At 45.3% G+C, this 25,641-nt stretch overlaps 2 protein-coding genes and 1 long non-coding RNA gene across 17 annotated transcripts in view; 2 read left to right on the top strand and 1 right to left on the bottom strand.

The window, feature by feature from the left end:
* EVI5 (ecotropic viral integration site 5) overlaps positions 1-5,959 on the top strand; it is a 75,264-nt gene extending 69,305 nt beyond the window's left edge. For 12 of the 15 annotated variants that reach the window (XM_084528319.1, XM_084528309.1, XM_084528315.1 and 9 more), the window contains one exon: positions 4,696-5,959. In XM_084528319.1, coding sequence (XP_084384445.1) covers positions 4,696-5,001 — 306 coding nt within the window. In that variant the 3' untranslated portion in view covers positions 5,002-5,959. Of the gene's footprint in view, positions 1-2,328; positions 2,368-4,695 lie in introns of those variants that run through there. The other 3 variants (XM_084528308.1, XM_084528306.1, XM_084528305.1) reach the window with 2 other exon arrangements.
* On the bottom strand, positions 5,165-11,182 carry LOC311440860. The gene is made up of 2 exons (XR_014695636.1): positions 11,005-11,182; positions 5,165-10,777 (listed from the first exon to the last, which is right to left on the bottom strand). It is a non-coding gene; the product is annotated as an uncharacterized lncRNA (long non-coding RNA).
* An 867-nt stretch (positions 11,183-12,049) lies between these two features.
* Positions 12,050-25,480, top strand: GFI1 (growth factor independent 1 transcriptional repressor). Its single transcript, XM_084528322.1, has 8 exons — positions 12,050-12,067; positions 13,036-13,254; positions 14,386-14,604; positions 14,794-15,000; positions 19,631-20,046; positions 20,136-20,273; positions 21,862-22,027; positions 24,119-25,480. Exons 3-8 carry the CDS (start codon positions 14,490-14,492, stop codon positions 24,295-24,297), a joined length of 1,221 nt encoding a protein of 406 aa, XP_084384448.1. The 5' UTR covers positions 12,050-12,067; positions 13,036-13,254; positions 14,386-14,489; the 3' UTR covers positions 24,298-25,480.
* The last annotated feature ends 161 nt before the right edge of the window (positions 25,481-25,641 follow it).

Genomic DNA, 25,641 nt, shown 5'->3' with positions numbered 1-25,641 from the left:
AGTAGGTGAACAAAAAAAAAAAGATAATTCATCAACTGCAAAATCTAAGCCATGCCTACTGAGCAGTAAACAGTAGCTGTAATTCAGGAAAGATATTTTGGGGTTATCACAGAGTCCTCTGCCATCAGTGCACAGTGGCAGCCAAAACAGACGTAATGTTGTTGGGTGACAAGAGGAGTGTATTTAAAAGAAAAAGAAAAAAAAAAAAAGCCGCCTTATTGCCATCACAAAACTTTGGTGCAGGGCTAGTATCCACTTTAAGATGGATGTAGAGAAGTTAAAGAAGGTCTGGAGGGAAGTTAAAGGGCAACTATGATGATCAATGGTCTTGAGTGCTGCTGCTTTGTAAGGAGACACTAAAAAGACTGGAACTTGTCAGCTTTAGAGATAAGGTTGAGGGAAGCATTATCATCAAGGTTTCAGAATTATGACTGAAGAATTGCTTTTTACCACTAGCTCCTGCATTACTAGAACTTTGGGACAATCCCTGAAAAAAAAGTAGGAGATCAGCTTAAAACAAAGGAATGCCTGGAACTTACTGCCACAGGAAACTGTTGAGGTAGACAAACTAGCAAAAAAAAAAAAAAAAAAACCACACACACAAAAAATAAAAACACACACCACCAAAAGAAAAAAGCCAACTCATCAGTCAAGGATTCAAGGATAACTGGTCTAAAAGTGAATGCCAAAACAGCTAGGCAGATGTATTCTTGTATCTGCTATGACAGTTCTGAAGTGAGAGATTGAGAATATGAAGGGAATGGATGCAAAAATTGGTCATGCTCATGTTTGTCCTTAAAAGCAAAACAACATGAAGTCCTATTCTTGCTGTGGGAGACAGAATACTGGGCTGATTGGCTTGCTGTCCTGACTGAAAAAGGATACTAGAGGCCCTGTCTTGGGGGGCGAATACTACTTTCTTATTAGAAGTGCAAAACCTCACTGCTACACTGCAAAGTGGCGTTAGTATGAAACTCTTCATTTTACTGAACATCTGTTAGTGGCTGACACCAGTAAAATGTTCTGGTATCTAATTACAAAGGAGTTACCAATTACAAAGGAGTAGATACTGTTTGCAAGTTATTCCAAATTCTTTCAGAAACTTTCCCAAACTTTTCTGCTGCAACACATACTGCTGATAATGGGTGTCCTTCAGAAATGTGCCTAAACAAATATGAGAGGCATTGAAGTATTCAGTATGGAAGTATTGAAGTTGAAGTATTTTCAACTCAAATTTCTCAAAGTTGTAAATAGTGCCAAGTTCTTCACATCCTCATCTGTTTGCTGCTTTTAATTTCTTGAAGATTGTTTCCAAAATCTCATTTCTTCTATCAACATTCATATTTAAAAGAATTTAAGATGTAAATTACTATCCTCAATTGGAGGGAAAGTATTTTCAAGATGAAATGTCAGAACATTAATGATCACAAAATCTAGATTCAGCAGAATGCTAATTTTATTTTGCAATCTGTCACTTCAGTGTTCAAAGACATTTGGATATGAATGATTGCGCTTACATTTTAACAAGTACAGTATTTTTTTTCAGGTATCACTTTTTTTAATTTCTCAAACTCAGAATGGCTGCCATGAGAACAGTAATGTGCATCCCACTGTCCTTGCTTTTCACACATCACTGGACTGGAATCTTTCCAGGTTGAAAGAGACCCTGCAGGGTCTCTACTTCAACTACCTGCTCAAAACAGGGTTGACGATTTCCGATTTCAAACCAAGCTACTCAAGCTGTTGAAAACCAGTCTCTCTGGGCAACCTGTTTTAATTCTTAATTGCCTTGTAACAATTATTTTTTCTTCCCATTCAAACAACCTTCTGTTCTGTGTTATGATCAATATCTTTTCTCACATCATGCCTTTAAGTAAGGAGCACACCTCTGTCATCTTAGGGCATGAGCTCCTGTCTTTTAACTGTCCTGATGCCCTTCCACTGAATCTACTCCTCAGTATCTTGTACTGAGGAAGGAGCGAGGTAATGAGCAAAATAGGCCAGATATAGTCTGAGTGCCAGGTAAAGAAGAATCATTTCCTGTAACGTACTGGCTATGCCCTTGCAGTACAGCCTAGTATGAGATTAGCCGCCTTCTCTGCTCAGGGATGCTGCTGATTTATGTTTAACTTACTATGTGTCAGGACTCCCATGTCATCTTCAGAGTTGGTAGCCAGCCAGTCAATCCACACAGTACAAATTCTATACTACAGTGTTTCTGTATTTCTCTGTGCAAGTCATTTTTCAAGCAGACAGAAGTTATGGGACTATATCACCAGGAACACACGTGTCACGCATTCTCTACAATACATTCATGTTTCTTCCTAGCAGTCTGGTTCCTCTTGGATGTGAGGAGTAGTTGGAAAAGAAGGCAGGCAAGCATAAAGCTGCAGGCCAAAAGAGGTGTTTCTGGAAGGTAACAGACTATGTATCCTTTCATTAAGGTAAAAATAATAATAAAGATAACATCACACTGTTTTCTCAGACTTAGTTTAGGATTTCACAAAGGCAGTGTCTATTATGAGCCCCTCTCGCCCCCCAGCCTTTTCCACAGGCACATATTTGGTGTTCAGAAAAGTTACTGCTTAAAACCACAAAGCCATGATTTTGGCACGTTACTTAAGTGTGTTCATCTAAAGGTATCACATGTTGAAATCCTCAGGAAAACAGTTAAGGTTGTCTTGAATGTTTAAAACAACTAATATTGAACATCAGCTTTATAGTTCAAATGAGCCCATGGCTGAAGTGTGCAGATACAAAAGTGTTTATCTCTTACTCTGATGTGAAATTTGTAGGGTTTTTTTTTTGTGGTAAGAGTGGAGAGGAATTGCTGGGTTTTGTTTTGTTTTTCTGGGGTTTATTTTCTTGGTGACTAAAACTGATAACTGTTTTGGAAATGTTATGTGGCAACTAATCTGATCATATTGCAGGATATTTTTAGGGACAATATTTCTAAATCATGCAAGAATCTCTGTATCAGGTTTTCTGTATCCACGTATATAAATTAGTACGAATTTTGTTCCAGATAAATACTACTGTCCAATATCTAACACATGACATGACCAGATTTCACTTAATCATGAATTATGCTGTGCAAGTGTGGAACTTGTTTTGCTCATCTTTACACAAGCAAGTTCCTCACTAAACAACTGCAGCCTATACACCTGAAAAGAAAATGCAAATACTAACACTAGTATGTGTAGTTATAACCAAGGTTTAGGTCTACCACATGTACCTATGTTCCCAATAGGAAGATTTTTACATGCATTAAAAGTGACTAGATACATGGAGCTTTTACATGCTGGTAACATCTAACTTGATGGCTTTTTAGCTTGTTGTGACACTTGTGATCTCTTTTTCCAACCTCTTTTTATTCTTATCTTTTGTACAAGGCCATGGTAAGTATAGAGATTCCTTCTCCAAATGGACAGGTAAAATCTTCTGGTGATGTGAATAGCAAGGGCCTACAGGCACTTCTTACTTGTCAGAGTGAACATCACTTCAAATTTTCAAAACATCAGATTTGTGTTATAAATAGCACTTTAGACTTTCTCTATTTTCCAAGTCTGTTACTATGAGAAGTTGCTTACAAAATAGCACTTCATTTATCTTCCTTCTTAAACTTTGTGATGTTAGGAATTTTATGTAATGCTTTTAATGTTCTTCTGCATCTTTATTTTTTTTTATCATAATAGTCTTGAATTGTCAGACTGACCCTGAGATGATTGTTACTAAAAGCCAGCAGAAGTGAAATTCTTAAAAAAAAAAAAAAAAAAAAAAAAAAAAAAAAAAGTCATGAAGGTCTTCAGTGAGCAGTGTTTATTTTGATTTAAATTAAGAGGGGAACTTAACTTGCCAGACTCTAGAGCTTTAGGTTTTACTTTTGAATATCTTGAATACATGGTTAAATAACTTAACTTGAAAGTGCATTTTGAATTACTATTACCATCTGTCTGCGGACTGAGAATATTTTTTTCTCATTTGTTCTCCTAAAATTGAAAAAAATAAAATTAGGATTTATGCTGTATGAAGAGAAGCTTGTCTTGTAGTCTTGATCTGAAATCTCCCCAGTTCTGAACTAGATAATAAAAAGCCATGATGTTGCAGTGTAGTTAAAATTAAGTATATTCTGTTTTTTTCTATGGCTGTTTGAAACTAGCAATATTTCCTTGGGATCCTTCTGTTTAGGGTTGTGAGAGGGCTTTTCTCAAGTGAGAAGTCAGGTGATAAGGGAAAGTATGAAGCTTTAAAGGTGTGAGATGTGAAGGCCAAAAGTGCTGTGAAAATGAATTATCCACTCTAGAAAAGTAACCATAAGTCAACATTGTGGGGATATTAAAGATCCAGTAAACAGCCTGGAGGAATCTGTCATCTGTGATTCTACATACCTTGATTATTAAGCCTTAAAACTGAAATAGTCTGGGGGTAAGAGGAGAACTTTTGAAAACTCCAAGTACTGTCAAAGACATTCTATTAATGTCTCTGATTAGACAGCCAGAAATGAGAAGTTGCTTTGTTCTCTTTTAGAAGTTATCACCAAATATGTTACTTATAGCCTTTAATTTAAGTAAGGTTTCAATGTGGAGATGCTTCTTGAGAATGTTGTTGGATGATTCTGTTTTGTTTTTTTACTGTCAGACTCTTTAGCTCTGTTTAATTGCTGAATTCCACTTTTTTTTTTTTTTTTTTAAACAGATCAAATGCCTGAAAGGCCAGAGAGGCTTCTCAGACCAGCCCACTTTTGATGGGATTCACATTGTCAACCATTTCACAGGAGATGATGAATCATTTCATTCTTCTGATGAAGATTTTATAACTAACTCCATACAGGAGAGTGGGGTGAACTTTCATCTACACAGGAGGACTGGTCAGATGGCTTTGGATCACACAGTTGTAGACAGCAGTGACAGTGATGCTGAGGAAAGTGACCTCCAGACTGGGAATTCAGACAAGATGATTTCCAAGCAGAGGAGAATGGAATCTTACTCTACTACTGTGTGATTATCACTGTGACTAGCATTTGAAGACTTTTCTATTTCTTTAAGGATTAGATTGTCAGGTAACTGAAAGTATCCAGCAGTCGGTTTAGGTAACTACTGAATCTGGTCTGGACTGTGATAAATATACACATGTACTGTCTGTCTGCCTTCTCTTTGCCAAATCTTGCTAATGATATACCATTGCCATAAGAAGCTGGAAGGAAGTTAATGGATGACAGTTCTGACAGTATTACAGAATGTTCCTTATTTTAGAAACTACAAATACATAATTTCTTTAATGCATAAGAACCCTTCTTGCTGTTCACAAGCACGGGGGTTATTTTCCTCAAAATTATTTGTTCTTGTGCAATATTTTATGCTCTGAACAAATGTGTATGTTTTACATTGTTATCCATTTGTGATCAAGATGGACCCTAATAAACCATCTGATCATGGCATATATATAATTATGCTTCTCAATTACTTTTGTTTTACTAAAGTTACTGAATGCCCACAGAAGGCTTGAAAGAGGAGCCTTTATCTGTACTACTTCATATGTGTAAATACTAGTCACTAATGTCATAAAAGTGTTTTTCCCCATTTTCACTTAAATTTATGTGCATCTGCTTTCGATGTTGCTAAATAATACCCGGTCTGAATATATTAACTACAATAATGTTTATTTTGTACATATTTATATATCTGCACCAAGCTGAAAATGTATATTATACCATTTTATACGAGGAATGTAAATGTTGCAATATGACTGTCTCTGGTATTCTACCTGGAAAATGAATTCTGTATATACACACTAGAAATGAATTACTAAATAAAAGCAAAACACTAACTTTACATTTAGTTTCAGCCTAGCTACACTAACAGGTTTATGTCTAACTGAAATGCTTGTTCAAAACACTATTGACTGAAATCTTTTACCTTCATATATATGTAATGAAAATAAATTTTTCATGATTTAACAAGGTTGTAGCATTTACTGTTTAGTCACTTCTAAGCTACAGTCCTGAGTTACCATGTAGTTTCTCTTGGTCTGGATTAGAGTGGTAGTTCATATAAGGTGAAAAATTACTCGTGTGGCAGAGCCATCTATCTACTGACATAGGTCCTGTCACCAAAATAGCTGTAATTCATCAAAGCTGTAAGTGCTGAGTGTTCTGCTTTCACCCTCCTTCAAACTGTGATCAAGTAACATGGCCCTTAGTTCTTGAACAGAACATCTTCTAATATGGTCATATGAACACTTACCCTCTGAGGCACCTTCTAGTTAAGAATCTCTTTAAGAGTTATTGCCATCATATATAACTAACAATTTTTAAGACTTGTTTTCTTTTCTAGCAATGTTTGCAACGATTTTATTCAAAAATAAGCCACAGGTTGGTACTGATAGCACATTTTGTTACTTGTGAGAAGCAGTGTAGCTGCTTAAAATCATGGAACTGTAGAAGTATACTGCTGAAGATGTTTGAATATCTTCTGAATGAGTCCTTAGAAAAACAGCAAAAGTGAGGAGAAAAAAACTTCAAAGAATGATAGAGAAGGCTGAATGGAAAAAGCACCTTCTGGGCCTCTCAACTGAAAAATCTGTCTAAGTATGATGCAATATAAATCTAAAAGCAGGTGGAAGACATTCCAAGTTTACCTACTTCTGCAGCTCCTGACTTGCTCTGGTATTTCTGCAGGTAGTACTCCATCTTACCAATGACTACATTGTTCCCAGTGTAACTTACGGAAATTGCCACCTCTGAGGAGGGTTAGTTTGACTTTGGTCCTGATCACTGCTAGAAATTTCAGGTGTGCAGAGACAAGCCATGCTGTTTGCTAGCAAGTAACAGGTTTTTTTTTTCCCCTTCCAATGAGCATCTGGTAACTTATTTTGCACCTGGGCAATTGTTGCCCAGGAGAATAGGTGACAAATGTCTTGTTGCCTGTCATCAATACCAGCTGCAAGCCTCTCTTAGAGGCAATGCTGTATACATGAAGTGACAGGAATAAAATTCAGCTGGAGTGCCATAAAAATTCTGTCTGTTTGAACAGTGGAGTGTTATGATTTTGCAGTAACTGCCTTACTGTTCAAGTGATAGTAAATGAGATTAGGTGGCAAGGCTTATTTCCTGAACTTCTGTGTTTCTATGTATGTTAATAATATTATAACAGATACTGAATAATAGCATAAATAGAAATACTAAGGGAAAAGCAAAAGGCTTTATCCAGCCAGTTGCATCCGTTCTAGAGATGAGCGCGAATGGTTGATGTGCTACAGCTTCAGAAGACTCAGACACACAATATCCTCAGACAGCAACCCCACAGAGGCTGTTCAGGCTTGTCATACTTTTCCTCTGATACTCTGCCAAAAATGATACTAATGTCTTTGCCTGTGTATATTACAATTTGAATATGTACCTGAATAATGGCAAATAATTAGCAGCACAGATAATGTATTTATTAGTAGATTGATAAAGAAGGCATATTATGCTACATTATCATGACCTTGCTTGCATGATCTTCTAAAGAAGCTTTGCACTTCTCTTAGATGTGCTGGTTTGCTACATGCAGGCTGCAAGAGCTCAATCTGTATATGAAAATTAAAAAGAAATAAACACCATGTAAACATAAAAACTTAGAATTATGGAATATGTAAGTGTTGCTATTGAGAGGGCATTTAGGTAAGGCAAGAAAAGAGGATTCCTTGCCATCCACAGTTTCCATGTAAATTCTATTTTGTGTTTGGCAGTAAAAATGGTTCTGTTTCCTCAGTGTCATAATCAAGTTTCTTCATTAGTTACAAAAGCTTCAATATTTATAGGTTTTTTATTCCTCCAGGCTAAGGGAATTCATATTTTAGGACTTGATAGCGTTTATTATTAGACCACTTCTTACTTTAGGCATGTTTGTTTGATGAATCACATGATAGTCATGGACCCCTTTTATTTAGCTTACTGTAATAATAAAAAATTAGGACTTCATAATATTTGTTAAAAAGTAAAAACATGAGTAATTGGGAGCAAGTATATCTGTGAGGGCAAGAAGCATCTATTACATACATTAAAGGCTCAACTGATTTCTTCATGTTGGCCACAGCATTGCTAGCTGGTCAATGGAAGTGACCGTTCTCAACTCTGCACTGGTATGGCCTCACCTCGAGCACTGTGTGCACTTTTGAGTGCCACAATATAAGAAGGACATAAAACAATTAAAGAACTTCAAAAGAAGGCCTACAAAGACAGAGAAGGGTCTAGAGGAAGACATATGAGGAGCAACTGAGGTCCCTTGGTTTATTCAGCCGAGAGCACAGCAGGCTGAGGGGAGGCCTCATGGCGGCCTGCAGCTCCCTCACGGGGGGAGCAAAGGGGCAGGCACTGAGCTCTGCTCTCTGGAGACAGCGACAGGACCCGAGGGGACAGCATGGATCTGGGACAGGGGAGGGTCAGGCTGGGGGTTAGAGTAAAGTTCTGCACCCAGAGGGTGGTTGGGCACTGGGACAGGCTCCCCAAGGCAGTGGTCACGGCACCGAGCCTGGTAGAGCTGAAGAAGCATTTGGACAATGCTCTTAGATATAAGGTCTGATTTTTGGGTGGTCCCGTGGGCAGCCAGGAGTTGGACTTGATGGACTTGTGGGTCCCTTCCAACTCGGGATATTCTGTGATTCTTTGTTTTTGACAAAATGCAGGCCTGATCTCTGTACATATTAACAAAGTATTATTTCACACTAAATTCGGTTCTCAACCATGAATGTGGATTCCTATATAATTTTCACTGAAATAAATTCCTATCAACTATTAAAAAAAGAGAGATGTTAGCATAAATTTAACAAAATCATTTTGTAAATCATTTAATACTGTACTTTATCACTACTCAGCCCTTTTGTGGAATAGCATGTGGAATAGCAGCACAGAAGGAATTGCATGTTTCTCTGTTTTGGGGTTCTGTTGTTGTTTTTATGTAATCACTGTTCTATATCAGACACCATGCTATTGACTTTGAGTGAAACGATACAAAAAATGTATTTTAAGGTAGTGACCTGAAGATATGTTAGCATAAAAATATTCACATTTTAGAATGGATGTGCTGCTAATTCCTTTACTTGCAGAGGAGCAAAGTGTTACACATTTTGATGTAAGAGAATGCAAATTTCCTAGGAGTCATTAGGCTAGTCCCAAAGACTAAGAAAGAAAGAAAAAGGATTCAAGCTATAAAATAGTGGTTAGTACAATCTAGGTAGAAATTACAGTGTTAAGTTTAATTATGCACCAGCTACTGAATCTGTGTGTGTTGAGAGGGAAGGAAAAAGCTGTGTGTTAACTATTGGATTTCTAGATTTAATTGTTTTATTTTGTTCTCTGAAATACTCTTATCAGTATAATACATCAATATAAGATGATATAATCAATAATATATATTGCTTACATCAATATAAGGCTCTGAAGTTTCGGTTTATTTTTACAAACTAGTTGAAGACAAGAAAAATCAATTAAATAAATTCATACAGTAGTCTTTAGAACGGGAGACTCTGAATGGTGGAATGAAAAGCACACCACAAATTGCCTTTCAATATAAATTCTAAATAGCGAGAAGTTTCAGCTTCTTAGAGTGGAGCAAACATGGTAACGTACATATGACTAAACATACATGGTCACTGATTGACTCAGATACAACCATATACATGCTAGATCCAAAATATAACAGTGTAACACCTTCTCTTTCCAAGAATGCATACCTCATTTCAAAATTATGAAATACAAATGCAATGTGGCATACACTTTGAGTTGTATGTATACTGTTACATAAGTGACTGAAATATCTGGTCCCCCTCTACTAGAAATAAAATTTCTGAGACCATTTTGCACAGTCTACATTCTGCAACCCACTGATTTGACTTGCTTCTGGTCATAATCATAGAACGGGGTAGGTTGGAAGGGGCTTGTAAAGAACAGCTAGTCCAACCCCCTGCCATCTTTCACTAGATCACATTGCTCAATGCCACAACCAACCTGCCCTTGAACACTTCCAGCAATGGGGCATCCACAGCTCTGAGCAACCTATCAGTGTTTCACCACCCTCATCACAAAATATTTCTCCTTTGTATGCAATAACAGAGGTAAGTTCTGGGTCTACTCCTTCCCAAAGCTGGAATACTTTTTTCATCCCAGTCTTCAACACCCCAGCTTACTAACACTGTCTGTCTCCAGTTTGTGCTCACAGTGTTCATTATTTTTCTAATCTGCTCTGAGAGCAGCAGATGAAGTTACTTTGGTTTCCCCAGTGATCTGAAAAACTACTATCAAAATCAATGATTAACGTCTCACATATTTACAGCACATTTTTATGCCACAAGGAGAAACATAAAGTTATGTGGCCACTGGGGGGAGAAACAAAACAAACAACAACAAAAACCCAGAAGACAATAAACAGGAAATAGATTAAAAATAAATAAATATTACCAAAAGTTATTATAAAAATTAAGACACTTCCCAAGATAATGTGCAGTGCTACAAGTTCTAGCAGCCTCTCCTAGTGAAACTGGTCTGTGATCTCAGGTTTTATCATTTTGAAGTATGGATGTTACTCATGAGCTCCTGCTGCTTGTTCCCAATCCTGACTTCTACAGATAAAAAAATGCTTTTTCTCCCCAACGTACCAAGCAGCTAACCTGTCAAATCCAGCTCTTCAACTCCTTCCTCTCTACAGTCTCATCACTTCTGCCCATGAAGATCTCGTGTGCATCCCATCACCTTTGCTTCCTTATATGATGTCTTCTTAGCTCGAGGGGTGATGTCAGGCAGCTGCTGTGAACAGTGCAGTAAATTACATCAAGTAGCTCTCTTAAACACAGCTGTAATATAATCCCACACTAACCCCCCCCCCTTTCATTTGTTATTGATTATTTAAACCTATCCTTTTATTGATTTCCTCTCTTTTGTCACAATGGGGTAATAACCGTGTACTTACATTGCATTAACTGTGTCTTACAAGTTTTCATGGTTAACTTTGAATATTACACATCCTTTACCTTTTTGGGGGGAGCATTAGGAAGTTCTGTTAAGTCCAGCTCCACTCCCATGACTTATATTTCACATGAATTCCATCTCTGCCAATTCAGGATGATTGGCTTTTGGCATTTTCACACTGGGATATAGAATATTTGGCATTTTCACCCAGCTCTAACAGTGACCGCTGCATACACCCTCTTAAAGGTTACCGGGAGCGGGGCGGGGCTGCCGCCTGCCCGCCCGCAACGGCTCCCCTCAGGGCTGAGGGGGCGGCGGCCATTTTCCCGCCTCGCGCCGCGGCCCGCGGCACGTGCTCGCAGCGCCTGTGGCGGCGCCAGCCCCGGGGGGTGCCCAGAGGCGGCCGGGCCCCAGCCAGGCCGGCCCCGGGCTCCCGCGGGGCTCGGCTGGGCCTGGCGGGCGCTGCCCGCGCTCCGTTTTCCCCGTCCTCGACGGGCAGGCGGGGAGCGTCCAGGCGCGGGATGGCCCCGCGCACCACGGGACGAAGCCGTGTTCCCGCGTTCGGGTAAGCCGCGCGTACAGCTTGGCCGCGGCTCCCCGGAGGGGTGCGCGTTTGCTTGTCCCGGGGCCAGAGCAGTTCGGGAGCGCGAGCAGCAGCGCCCCGGGACGCGCTCTGCTGCTTTCGTGAGGCGCAGCCAAAGGGCTGCTCGAAAAGGTAGGCGAAGGGCCATCCGCGCACGGTCCCGCTGCGGAAGGTAACGAGATGGCTTTACAGAAAGTGACAGCAACGCGTACATGAAACTGCACCGAGTAGTTCCAGTTATTTCTACTGATTCCATCATTTATTTTTAAAACCGACGGCGTGAATGATTTTCAGAGTTAGCGTAAGCAGCCCAAAGTGCAGCCAGGAGACCGCGGCGCACCGCTGCCGTAAGCAAAAGTGCTGTGCCCAGCACCAGGAACTTTCCAGCACTAATAAATGTGTTAAGGGCGACGTGTCAGGCGTGTGCTTCGACTTCCTCTGTGTCACTACCACACACAACCTTCGAAAGGTTGGAGAGTGTTTTTTTTTTCTTTCTTTTTCGTGGTGGTGTTTGCTTGCTCAGCTAGGTTTTGGGAAGCCAGGTTAGTGCCGTGTCCCTCTCGGGCACAAAGTGAGTAATTTCTCGGTGTCTGCTGGAGGAAAGCACCTGCTCCGCCAAGGCACCGAGCTCCGGGGGCCGGCGGCTGCTCCTGCCTCGTCCCTGCGGGGTGGCTCAGGCGCTGCGCAAGGCGAAGCGGTGCCGCCCCCCCCCCCTCCGCCGCCGCACAAAGAGCCGGGCGTCGGGGACCCGTCGGGCCTGGAGCACGGCGTGCGGGGGGCGGCCGGGGGCGGAGCGGGGCGAGCTCCCCCCGCCCAGCCCAGCCCAGCCCGGGGGTGCCGCGGCAGCCCCCGGCCGCCCCCGCTGCCGTCCCGCCCGGCGCCGCTCCCCGCCGGCCCTCGATGGCTGGCAGGCGGCAGCGGCCTCCGCAGGAGGGGGGCCGGGGGGACCTCGCCTACCCCTTCCATATTTAACCATTACCTAAATCCGAGGGGAAATGAGCAAACCTCCAGGCTTGGGGCTTTAGGTATTTTCAGCGCTGTTGGGCGTATTTATCCCGAAAGAGTTTTCCACAACAAGTTATTTCTAGGCTAGGGGAGGTCTCCGGTGCCCAGGCCCTGCCTTAGCCCCGTTATGCGCGGGGCCGAGCGGGGCGATGCTGCCCGCGGCCGGCTCGGCGGGGCCGGGGCCGGGGCCGGCTCCTCCATCCCCTGCCCTCTGCCTGTGCCTGCGCCGAGTCAATCTGTGTTGTGAATCTGTGACTTGTTCTCGTTGCGGAAGTCGGAGGGGATCCAAGAATAGTTCAGATAGATGTGTGTAATTTCTAGAGCAGAACCCCGAGAGAAATGAAACGCCCCACTCCAGTGACACTTTGATGTCACTTCAGCGGGCCCTGTGAGGTGGAATACGGTAAGACATTTTCATTTAAGGAAAAAGGAGAGAGGAAGGGGAACGGTGCTGATTTGTGAGGCTTTGGTTTTTTTTAAATTTTTTTTTTTTTTTTTTTTTCAGAAGCTCCTAACGCTCAGGAAGTGGAATTTGTGGTTTAGGGGGCCGAGCTCTGAAGGAGTTGAGAGAGACAGAAAAAAAAAAAAAAAAGACACCAAAAAACAACCCAATTCAAGCACCATCGCTCCTTAAAGGGAGGCTAAATTTAAAGTCACCCAAACGAGCAGGCTGCGGCGCAAACCCCCACCTGTGCAGCCCGGCTCCCGTCGCCCCTCCAGATGGGTAAGCGCTCCTCGTTCCCTCCCCGGGCGGCAGCGCCCCTTCTGCCCAGCTCGCCCCCGGCCCTCAGCGGCTCGGGGAGGCTCCGGCCCCGCGCCCCCACAGCGGCGGCCGTCGGGCAGGTGGGCCCGGGCCTCGCCATCCCACGGGCCCCGGCCTTGGGCTGTCGGAGGGAGGAGCGCCCCGACGGGCCGGCAGCACGCGGCCCCGCCGCGCCGAGCCCCCCCTCCCGGTGCCCCCGGTGGCTGCCGTTAGTGCCGGGGCCGCTTTGATCTCTCGCCCCCCGCCCCGCTCAAGGATGAACGGCGGCGCAGGTGGGTCGGGGCAGCGCCGCTCCCAGCCGCTCGCCCGGCGCCGTGCCCGGGGGCGGCGCCTCCCAGCCCTGCCCCCGTCGAGTGCCGGGGGCCGGCGCGGGTCGCCTCGTGCGGGGCAGCCCCGGGGCGCGGGGGACGGGCCCGGGCCCCTTCCCTTCCTTTCCCTTCGCTCTCTCGCAGCTGGAGGAGCTGAGTAAAAGCCTGCGAGCCCTCGGAAGGAGCCCGACGGACGCGACCTGAGGCGGCTCTTTGCCAAGGCCGAAGCGCTGGCCGGTTCGGTTCGCCCCGCCGCGGCCCGCAGAAGCCGGCGGAGGCGGCCCCGCTCCCGTCCTCCCGGCGGGGCCCCCCCGACGTTTCCCACCTCGCCCCCCCCGGCCCCGTCGCTGAGTGCCCGCAGCTGCGAGGCGTCGCGCCGCCGGCAGCCGCGGGCCTGGGCTCCCATTCCGCCTCGTTCGTTTTCACGTTGCTGCGCTGGGGGTGAATCAGGCCCTCCGACGGCGGGGAGCGCCGCAGCCGTCGGGGTTGGCGGCGGTTTTGTAGCCACCCTCCCAGCCCGCCTCCCGCCGGTCGCGGCGGCCGCCCCGCGCTGCGCTGCCCCTCGGGGGCTGCTGGGGACGGACGGGGCGGCCCGGGGAGGGCGTGCGGCCGGCGCCGCTCCCGCTTCAGCCGCTGGGACGGCCGCCGGCGCTCGGTGCTCCCGCTGAAGCTCGGGAGCGGCCCCTTGGCGGGGGGGCCGGGGGCGGCGGCCGCAGCCACCTGCGCGCCGCCACCTGCGAGCCGGCCCCCGGCCCTGAGCGGCGGGCTCGGCGCCTCCCCGCAGGTCGCCTCCCCGCTGCCGCCCCGCGGGACGCCCGGGGGTGACGCTCGACGCCGCCGCCGTGCCCGGCCGCTCGGAGACGGAGCGCGGCCGCGCCAGCACCCACCATGCCGAGGTCCTTCCTGGTGAAGAGCAAGAAGGCGCACAGCTACCACCAGCCCCGCTCCGCCGACGATGACTACGGCCTGCGGCTGGAGACGGTGCTGGCCCAGATCTGCGCAGGTAGGGGCTCCCTCGGCGGCACCGCGCTGCCGGCCGGCGCAGACCCCCGCAGGGGCGTCTCGCCTTGCGGGACCCGGCGGGGAGCTTCCCGCAGCACCCGGCCGGAGGCGGAGGGGCTCAGGGCGGGGAGGGGAGGCCGCAGCCGGTTCGCCCCGCACTGAGCAGCCCCTCGCCTCCCCTTCCCCACAGACAGCAAGATCCCCGAGGGCGCCGGGCTGTGCCGCAGCGTCCTGCCCGACCCGGAGCCGTCCCAGCGCCGCTTCTCCCCGGAGTCCCACCTTACCGAGGCTGCCGATGGCACCTCCGAGTCAGCGCCCAGCTGCGAGGGCAGCGTCTGCGACAGGGTGTCCGAGTTCGAGGACTTCTGGAGGCCGCCCTCGCCCTCCGTCTCGCCAGGTAGGAGCGGGGCGAGCAGCGCCTGGTGTGGGGCCGGCTGCCTGCCGGTGCCGTGGGGCAGTGCCACGGGGTGCTGGGCGCCGCCGTCGAAAGCGAGTGGAAGGGACGGATTTGCCTTTCCCGCTCCTTTTCGTGTCCTCTCTCTTTCGGGGTGCTTTTCCAGCCTGTCTCCCACTGCTAAGGGAGTCGTGGGTTACGGTCAGGCTGTACGAAAGTCGTGATACCACAGGGTGTTGGTTTTTTTTTTTTTTTTTGTTATTGTTGTTTCTGATTAATTGGTAAAGGCAAGCTGGTTATGTTTGAAAGTTCCCGGCATTTTTCTACAGAGCCCTGCTACCCTAATGTTTAGCAGATAAATAGTTTTTAATACAGTAAATATTTGTACGTGGCTATTTATATACCTGTAGTAAACAGCGTTCGCTTTGTGTTCCTGCTAGACGTTTTCCCATACTCTCTTTGAGGTTTTTTCTTGTCTCTTGCCTATAAAAAGGATCTCTCCCTCTCTCTCTTTCTCTTCTCTCTTTTTTTTTTTCTTCTCTAAAAACGCATTCGTAAAAACCAGGTGAAAATAATGTCAGTCAGATTTAAACACCCCAAATCCAGGAAACTCACACTTATGGCTGCAGCGCCTGTCTCTAGCTCCCTCATCCTGCCTTTGATGTGGTTGGAGCAGTGGGAGATGCTGTCCCCAACCTGGCGTGAATACTTATCTCGTTTAAAAATAAAACGTTGACATTTTATAACAAAAATATGTATATATAAACCCCACATTTTTATTGCTTTGGTTAAAAATTGATGTCTGAAAAAAGAACAATTTCTATCTTAGCAAAGGAAAAATTGTCTCAGCTTTACAAAATGACAGCAGACGTCAGCAAACGAATACTTTGTCCTGTTTCCTCACTGATTTTCCTGCTTCATCTTTATAGCATCCTTGCATATCGACAGCTGATTGTAATGATGGGGAGTTGCATTTTTAAAGTCCCTGCCCCTTTTAAAAGTTTTAAAGCCCTTTGAGGGGACATTCAAAATGTTCAGGAGTACAGTATTGTTATAGCCAGCCGCGGGACAGTTTCAGTTTGTGCAAATGACAAACTGGACCAAAAGCAGGAATGCAACAGTCTCTCTTTTGCTAATATTTCTTCACAAAGCATAACAATGTGTAATTTTTATTCTAATGAATTGGTCCCACTCCTCATTCCCCAAATAATTACAATTCCTTGGTAGGAAACAGACCGTTCTCACAAGATGTCTAAAAGACAGACATAAAATGGAGCAGCTATTTCCCAGGGCTGCTCTGCCTTTGCCTCCTCCTCACTGATTTCTTCCCATGCTGTGGGATTCATTAGCTCCCTGCCCCCCATCCAGTTACCTGGGAAAAGTACCTCTGCAAAATGCATCCCCAGATCAAGTTTTTTTAGAGGAGGGGCTCAGTCCTGGGACTGTCTGATCCCATTCACAGGGGACAAGGGAATGTACAGGAAGCCCAGTCCTGGCACAAAAAGCTTTCATTAAAGGAACCTCAGTACGTTGAGAGAGGTGCTGTTACATTAAGGATTGAGGCAGCGGCAGCAGGATTAGGTAGGCGGGCTTCCTCCCTCTGCTCCTCCCGAATCCCTGCCCTGGTCACATTCAGTCTGAAGCCAGAATTTATGCCTAGGTCACTTCTGCAGGATGTGCTGGTGAGATTCTGGATTTTTATGGTTGTGTTTGCCTGGGTGGGGCACGGTTTCTGTGCTTTCACAGGCAGGTCAGATGTGAAATGATGTTTCTAAATCACGCTTAGGACAGGTGCAGCGAGCAGTACCGTCACCCCCTCATCTCCAGCAGTAAACATGGATGCAGGCTGCACTTCGATGTGCAGTGAAAGCCAGATTTCGGGTCTGTCTTTGCATGCAGTGCTGCTGATCCCAGTGAGCAGACAGAGGTGCAATACAGTACCTTTACAGCGTTGTTGGCGTTGTACATACATTGTCTCCGTCAGTGCAAATCACTTTGTTATTTAACCTCGCTTTCTATGTGTGTTTGTAATCGCGTTTGCATATCCAGAAACTGCCTGATAACTCTGTGCAGCAGTATATTGGTATTGTCTGATGAGCCAATTGATATTCGAGTCTTGGAGGGGCTTATACCTTTTACTGAGTATAATAGCGTTGTCATTCCATTGTCATTGTGGTAGTTTTTGATCTGTGGAGGTGGACCTTTGAATCTTTCTTTCTGTGTGTATCAATCAGTTCCCAGCCATTTCAGGTTGAGTTTGCCTTGTCTTCAAAAAAAGAACAGTTTCTTCTCCCAGCGGCTGCACAGAATTGCTAGGAAGAGGAGGGAGAGTCTGTCAGTCCCTCCCTGATCACCCTGTGGAAGGCTAGATGCTGTGAAGCAGAGGAGAGGCAGACACAGCAATGTCTTTTGCCTTGCAGTCTAGCAGAGCACAGTTTGACGCTGGATGTGGGGCTTGAGTGGCTTGAGCTTGCCCCTGGGCAGTGTAGCGTGAGTGGCTCCCCTGCACTTGTGCTTGCGAGGTCTCCAAAGCGTGTGAGGTGATGGAAGGAACATTGCACGCAAATTGAGCTGCGGTGCAACGTTTACATGTCCAGTGTTGCCAATTCCGAGGGCTCAAAAATCAGGTCAGCCTTCCCTCCTCTCTCTCTCAACAGACTGGCACAGAGATCAAGATTGTAAGTAATACCTTATGGATATTCAATTCTGGTGTTGAAATATTGAGGGTCTATGTTTTCGTGCTTTTCTTTACAGTCTGGACTAGTAGTTGACTTTAAGGGGAAAAAATTAGTTACAACAAGAACAAGCAAACAAAAGGAAAGCTGAGGGCCTGATGAAATCATGCAGTTTCAAGAGCTGGAGCTTTAAGATAGTTTTGAATCTTGTGATAAAATCGTGAGAGATGGCAACACTGAAACTGGTTGCAAAGACACAAAGATAGATGATGTGACGCTGACCACAACTTTGCAGTCAGTGCAGAACAGGAAAAATCATGCTCAGCACCATGTCAGCTAATTTGATTTCATCTCTCTGTTCAAATGTCCCAGTTGGTATGTGTGCATATATTTCCAACCGAAAGACTGGTAATTGCAATGGCAGAACTTGAGGCTGTTAACATCTGAAACTATATAAAAGAAGGAAAACAGGTCAATCAAAACTCGATTTTTGCCTTATTTTCACTCCCTTCTGTAACCCTCAGTGACCATCAGCCTACCTAAACAGGTAGGCTAACACACCATGCCTCTTTTACCTATCCCACCCTGGGTTATCTTGATTTGCTGAAGGCTGCTAAAGCTGTGGGATCTGCCAAGCTGACAAGAATGACAAAAGTCAAGCAATTGTGAGTGTGCATGTTTTTGCTTAGGGGAAATTATTCTGGTAGCCCAATTGGGATGCCAATATCTCTGTGAAGGCATCAGCACTTGAGCAGTTAATTTGTTCATCTTTTCCTTGTTTTGCTAACACATTTGTCCAGTGGAAACATTTGACTCTCCCAGCCCTGCTGACTCTTGTGGTGAAGTGAAAGCAGAGCACCTCGGGTGTTAATCACCATCTCTGGCAGACACAGCTGGGGTCTGGTACCCGTGTTCCCTGCCCAACTGTGCTTTCCTCTGTGCAAGGCACCCTGAGCATTTGTGCCGTTAAACGCTGATCTCAGAGGCTGTGTTCCTGCCATTGCATCAGTCTCTGCTAAAGCCCCCACCAAGTGTGATTCATCTTGTACCTACTGTCTTGGTCAGATGTTGTTGCCAAAGGTGAGGCTGTTAAAGCCAGCTGAAGCCATCTGAGCTTGTCGTGGTGGAAGATAGCTTTGATTATGGCTGATAGGAAAATCTCTTTGTCACTTCAATTTTTAATGCAGTCTATACCAGTGATTTTCATAATGTGTTTATGAACTCAATGTTTTGGGTGGACTCAGTTTCTTTCCTCAGAGGAATCTGAAACAAGCATGATTTTATTTCAGATTTATTTTTATTTTCTTTTTCTTTTCCATTTTTTTTTTTTTTTTAAAGTGAGACGTGAAATTCAAGCACCTCAGGAAGAAGCTGTCCTTTGTTTCGATTATGCTTTAGTTAGTACAGTTGCAGGCAGTTGTTACATGAAATTGAGAGACTAGATTTGGACATTAAATTGCACAGGAAACAATTTTTAGTTGTGTTGAACAGGTAAATCTTAGCACGCTTGCTTCTTTTGGCACCTCTATGATGTCATTTTTATAATACGGATAGGTGCGATCTACATCAGAACTTAGATATTTGGACTGTCAGCTGTGATGCTCAGCCTGGGATATAATACATACGCTTTTCTGAGGAGCTGCAGATGAAACCAAAGGAAGTTGAAGACCGAGTTGTTTAGTATCTCAACAGTCAGATCAGTGTCTATGCACCTGGGCACCCAAAGATGGAGGCAGACAAAACTGGTGGTTGCTTTAAATAATTTGGCTGGTGCAGCGGGTGAGGAGTTAGCACTGGAAGCAATATAAAATGCCCTCCCATGGGGGGTGAAGGGCCAGCTCTAATGTGCAGTACAGGGGTCTGGCTCTGCCACAAGTCTGGATGCTGAGCCGATTCTGCTCCACAACAGAGGCTGGACTGTGAAACGCACTAATTCCCATGCCCTTGTGTTTCCACAGCCTCAGAGCAATCTGTGTGTCCATCCCTGGATGAAGCACCCCCCTTCTCAGTGCCCTTCAAACCGTATGCGTGGAGCAGCCTGGGGGGCTCTGAGCTGAGGCACCTGGTACAAAGCTACAGGCCCTGCCCGACGCTGGAGCGAACCTCAGCCCTGGGGCTCTTCTGTGAGCGCGGCTCCGAGCCTGCCCTCTATGGTGCAGAGTGTAGCTCTTCCCTTGGACTTTACGGTGACTTCGGCTCCCCAGGCCCAGGGCTGTTCGAGCGGCCTCCAGCAGCAGCACCTGGACTCTATGCTGAGACGCAGCCGGGGCTGCAGCAGGAGAAGGGGCCTGGCAACATCAAAGTGGAGTCGGACCTCTTGTGCCGCCCATTGCTCATCAGCACTGGCTCTTACAAGTGTGTCAAGTGCAGCAAGGTAGGGACCTTTTTCTCACACTCTGGTTTGACTCTTTTCCAGCCCCTTCTCCCTGGCTAGCCTGACCCTGTACACTCTCTCCCCTTCAGGTATTCTCCACACCGCATGGCCTTGAGGTACATGTGCGCCGCTCACACAGTGGCACAAGGCCCTTTGCCTGTGACATGTGTGGCAAGACCTTCGGCCATGCAGTCAGCCTGGAGCAGCACAAGGCCGTGCACTCGCAGGTGAGAGCGTGGCAAGCAGCCAGGATGAAAATTGGAAGGCCAGGGCCAGATGCTTGCTTCAGCCAGCACTGGGCAGGCCACAAAGGCAATCACAGGGCAGTAGGTGGGCGTTGAAGCTGAGGAGAGGAAGAAAGTATGGTCAGGCTGCAGCAGAGAGCTGTGGGCGAAGGGTATGGTGGCAGGCAGAGTAAAGGGTGGGCAGCTAGGGAGCAAAAGAAGAGTAGGAACAAATCAATAGATTAAAGAACACAGACTTTGTTTCCATTCCCCTCACTTCATATGTGTGTAATAAGCAAAGGTCTCTTTTGGCACTCCAGAAGTAAAAGATAATAAAAAATAATTTTTTACTCTCTGAGCTGTAAACTGTAACAAGGGTGTGTACTTTTTTAACAGCTAAAGCAAGTCACCATGCTTTCTTTTGACACAGTTCTCCTCATTCTTTCTCCTCCCTGTCCTCCAAATAAGTGAATCTTCCATTGTTTGTAGTCATTGTGTCTTTGCAGGGAACATCTGAGCGACCAGTTAGGTATAGAGCACAGACTTCACCCGTCTCGACACCCTCTGAGTCACACACCAAAAGAATATGGTAGTTAATTTTGGCAGGAGGATTTGTAACATTTTCCACCTGCTGATACTGTGCCATATTTCCCCTTCACCCACCCACTTAACCTGGCAAATCTTCCTTCCTCAGATTGGGTTTGGGAGGATAGAGTTACAGCAGTGTTTGTTTGCTAACTGTCTTATTTACAGTTGCATGAGTGTGCAACAGCAGGGCACACAATGAAGGGAAATATCTCATCACCCATTAAATAATGTTGAAAAGAGCAGCACCGCATATTAAGTCCATGGAGGGGAGAACATTTCAGGGAGCGTGCATAAAAAGCCAAATATAATAAGGTGACTATGAAAGCATATCAGGAAGAGGGAGATAAAGGGTGGGAGGAAGAGATGGTGGAAGAAAGTGATAGAAATGCATGTGTGAGGTAAAGGAGAGAAAGACAGCAACCTTAATGCATTTAGTTTGATTTGTTAAAGTAGTAAGCCAGAAAGCTGTTTTCCCAAGGTGCTCTAGGTACCTTTCACTTGAATTTATAATGGAAATAGAAATATGTAGTTAGTTGTTATGCTTACAGCAGAAATCAGCCTGCCACGGAGATTTTCCAGGAGAGCTATGCAGACCTTGGCACTCACTCTCCCGCGTAGAGTGGAGAGGTGGCCTTGGAACAGATCTGCTGCTGTTGGTCTTCCCAGCAGAGTGATCATGTCTTAGGCCCACGTTGAAATATGCTGGCGGACTCTGTCCAGCTGGGGCTGCTCCCACCCGGCCATTCCTGCCAGCAGGAAGAGCTATTCAATTAATTTTGTGAAAAGTGGTGCAGAGCACTGGGAGAGGATACACTTAATCTTTTTTACCATGTGGTGCCATCGTGCCAGTTTTAGCATCTCCTCAGGCCATTCCTGTTTGTTCTCTGGAGAAGTGGAAGTCTAAGGCAGGAGGGGCAACACTGATGTGCTGCTGGCCAGTTTGTTACTGGTGGGATCTCTGTCGTGGTGTAATGTGGGCATGTTTGGGCTCCTCTTTCTGCAGGAACGTAGCTTTGATTGTAAGATCTGTGGCAAGAGTTTTAAGAGATCTTCTACTCTGTCCACCCACCTGCTCATCCACTCAGACACACGGCCCTATCCCTGCCAGTATTGTGGGAAGAGGTTCCACCAGAAATCTGATATGAAGAAACACACCTTCATTCACACAGGTAAGCCCTGCAGGTGCTGCTGTTCAGCCCCAGCTGAACAGGTCTCTGAAGAGGTCTCTCTGCAGCAGCCTGTTCCTCCTTAGCTGGGACAGCACATGCACCTCCCCATGCTTCTCACTGCCCTGCTGCGGTTCACACTATCTGAGTTCTACTTGTGCAAATGAGGGTGATTTGAATGTGGTTTCATGAACAGCAGCTGCAAAATAACCAAAATCCTCGCAATCCAATCAGTGTTCCCTTAATAGGATCCACCAATGTTTATTCAAAGCGCTTTTGTGTAAGATGATTTGTAGAGTATTATATTCATGTGGCCTTGATTTACAGCTGAGGTCCCTGGAATATGATAAGGGAATTTGCAGCATCCCTTTTTACAGGATCTACCAATTTGTAATAGGAACAAGAGGAGTCTCCTCCTCTAGGTCAAACACTAAACTGGCAGTCCCAGGATCCAACTCTTAGACTAAATATTTGTTCAGAGATTGATTGTCTGCACTTCCACCCGGACTTTCTGAGAAACGGCTGCAGTCTGATACAGAATGCAAGGAGAGGTGCAGAGTTCTCGAGTTTCACTGTTAGTAATAAACATGGAAACTAATAAAGTGCAGGTGAATCACCAAAGGAAATTGTTTTAAAAATATTGTTCAGTGAGAAGGCAGGTTTATCAAAGTTCTTTAAAAGTAAATCTTGCCTTTCAGACCTGCACTGATGACTTGAAGTAGAGGGAAATGAGTGATATGTGAGATACAGAAACATTTGTAGGCATAAAATAGTAGCTGTACTGGCCTAACCCAAACTTTAGATGACCAAAATCCTGTTTCCTGAGAGTGGAATATCAGCAGATATCAAGGGTGAAGTATAAAAATGGCAAATATGTAGAAAGATAGCATTATATATAGTGCTCTCTGCTTGTGTTTTTTCTAGACCACAAGCAGTGGAAAATAATTATTACTTTAAAAGATTCTCTACCACGTGTCTGCTGGATGAAAATGAACTGATGGTGAAGAAAAGCAAGAAGTATTTCTGTAGTAACTTTTTCAAATGAGGCTTGATTAAGTGGAATTTCAGCCAAATTCTGAATTGGCCAAAAATGTTATTTTTATTATTATTCTGAGATTGGAAACTGTCCCTGGGCTTTCAAATTGCTGACATAAAACCAGCTCCTTAATAGAATCAGGAATCACTTTCAGACGCAACATACACTTGTGAACTGAGCCTCCAGCACATTTTACACGGTTTTATTTTTCTAAGAATCTGTTTTTCAAATGTACAGAGTGCTAGTTGCTCCAGCTGAAGTTAGTGAGCTCTGCAGGTGCAAAGTCACTCTGAAAATCAGGCTTGGTTTTGTGGTTGGGGTTCCCTTTTATCCGTTATTTGATAATAAACACTATGAAAACACATTGAGATCCTACTCGCCTAGAGGCCAGTGGAGTTGTTCCACAGAACCCTCTGTGGGAGTAGTTCAGAAGATGAATTTATTCTCATTACCATTGTTTGCCTGCAGGGGAACTTCAGGGCTTGCTGAAGGTGACTGTTAGCATTTCAGTCTGGGAACCAGAGAGAGAGAGAGAAGAGATCTTTGGGTGAACCCTGTCCTTCAGGGTTCACTCAACGGCCCTTGTATTCCACTGGGGACAAGCCCTAGCTCATTGGTTTGGCTTAACAACCTCCATTTATTGCACTTGCATCCATGTTGATGCTATAATAATTGATACCAGGTAGTCATCATGATCTGGGGTCTTTCCAGGAATTCCTAGGCCACAAAGCCAGTTTAAATACCATAGAGGCCGTGCAGCTAAATAAGAATGTGTTCGCAAGTGTCCTGGAAGCGCTCTGTGCCTAGCTGTTGCTAGGACTATACTGGGGCAGTGCAGATGCAACCAGGTCCAGGCTTGCTCAGCTGCAGTGCAGGCTCAGCTAATGCTTTGGCGCTCACAGTTGCATGATTTTAGGAGGAATGACTTTTTTTGGTAATCACCCAGGAATCGCTTTGATTAGCTCTAAGGCCCAGAGTGCGTTTCCTGTTTGCTCTGACCCTGTGTAAGCAGCATGTTGCCTCTTTCACACCCTCTCTCTACTACCTCCTGCTTGCAGGTGAGAAACCTCACAAGTGTCAGGTGTGTGGAAAAGCCTTTAGTCAGAGCTCCAACCTCATCACCCACAGTCGGAAGCACACAGGCTTCAAGCCCTTTGGCTGTGATCTGTGTGGCAAAGGCTTCCAAAGAAAGGTGGATTTACGGAGACACCGGGAGACACAGCATGGCCTGAAATGAGTCCTGCAATAATGGAAAGCACCTACAACACTATGAGAACAGACTCCTTTGGCTTCCCTGCTGGACCTGAGCCTTGTCTGTAGCACAAACCCTGGCATTACCTTTCTGACCAGGAGCTTGGAGACGAAAGAAGACAGGGACATGGCAGTGGCAGCTCAACCTGCATGACTGAGAGTGGAAATCAAAGGCTGAGGTTTCTCTCTCTTCCCCTCTCTTTTTCTGAAATAACACTGGAAAATAAGCCTTTAGATACGAAGCCTGATACTCCAAAGACAGATAAGCTACCAAATATCTGTAAGCTGGAAAGTATTTCTCCCATAGCCAAGATGAAAACCCTTATGTTTTCAATAGCTTGAATTACCTTGCAGGGAAACATGGGTATAACAGTGTTTACACGGTAATCACAGAGAAGTCAGCAAATGACATAGGGAGTGCTTGCCTTGGTTGAGTTTCAGTGCTGAATGGCTTCACTCTTGGTTTCCTGTCAGGAAAGCCTGGAGGATCTGAACTGAAGTGTGCAGTTTGACATCTGGTTGTTTTTTAAGCTAAGGCACTAGCTTGGGCCTCATCCTGCTCTTAGTTATTCTGGTGTAAATCAGGAGTTGTGCTGACAGGAGGAGGCCCTTTTTATTCCTCCCAAAGCTGTATCTGTGCCTAAGCAAGGCCTGGCTGTGTGAGTGTGTGTTTGAGGTATGGGGGTTACGTCTTGCTACATCCACTGGGGAAAAGGAAGTTTGTGAAAGACAACTGGAAAAACCAAAGCACAGAGTTATGCCTTATAACTAGAAACCACCCAGCAACTGATCCTGACTAAGAGAGCAGGAGCATAGGTGAGGCACAGACTTTCTGTCCAGAGCAATTGTTGGCTTCTGCACTCTGGGCTTGTTATAAATAACTGGAAAATAGCTACTCAATAGCATCATTTGTATATTTGTTTTTTGTTGTTGTTGTTTTTTAGTTTTTAAAGGAAAACTCACCTGAGGTGGGCAGGAATCATTATAAAAGTATAATTGACTGAATTTGCCTTAAATGACCCTGCATGTACCTCAGTTAAAAATGCTGTTTTTACTTTATTGCCAGGTTTGTAATTGTCTTTATTTAGGTTTTATGGAGTGTCCTATGTTTATTAGTACATATTTATTGGAACAATGTTTTAAATTAATAAAGTATTGAGGATCATCAAGTGCGATTTTTTTATTTAATATGCGTCTTTAACATGTTTGTGAATGTCAACCATTATGATGCTAAACCACTTCTGGTGATGGTCAGAGGTGGTATTCAAGGAGGGAATGCAGGTGAGCTCTGGTGATTAAAGAACACCAGCGTCCTATTTATGTGTCCAGC

The sequence above is a fragment of the Aythya ferina genome (genome assembly GCF_964211825.1).
Source record: "Aythya ferina genome assembly, chromosome: 8".
In the NCBI taxonomy this organism is placed as follows: Eukaryota; Metazoa; Chordata; class Aves; order Anseriformes; family Anatidae; genus Aythya; species Aythya ferina.
This window is presented reverse-complemented; position numbering and strand designations above follow the sequence as displayed.

Bases quoted from the DNA above. Each gene is read 5' to 3' on its own strand.
- GFI1 (XM_084528322.1), top strand. From the start codon at position 14,490: ATGCCGAGGTCCTTCCTGGTGAAGAGCAAGAAGGCGCACAGCTACCAC. The intron at 14,605-14,793 runs GTAGGGGCTCCC...CCTTCCCCACAG, and splicing joins GCTGGCCCAGATCTGCGCAG to ACAGCAAGATCCCCGAGGGC. The intron at 15,001-19,630 runs GTAGGAGCGGGG...GTGTTTCCACAG, and splicing joins CTCGCCCTCCGTCTCGCCAG to CCTCAGAGCAATCTGTGTGT.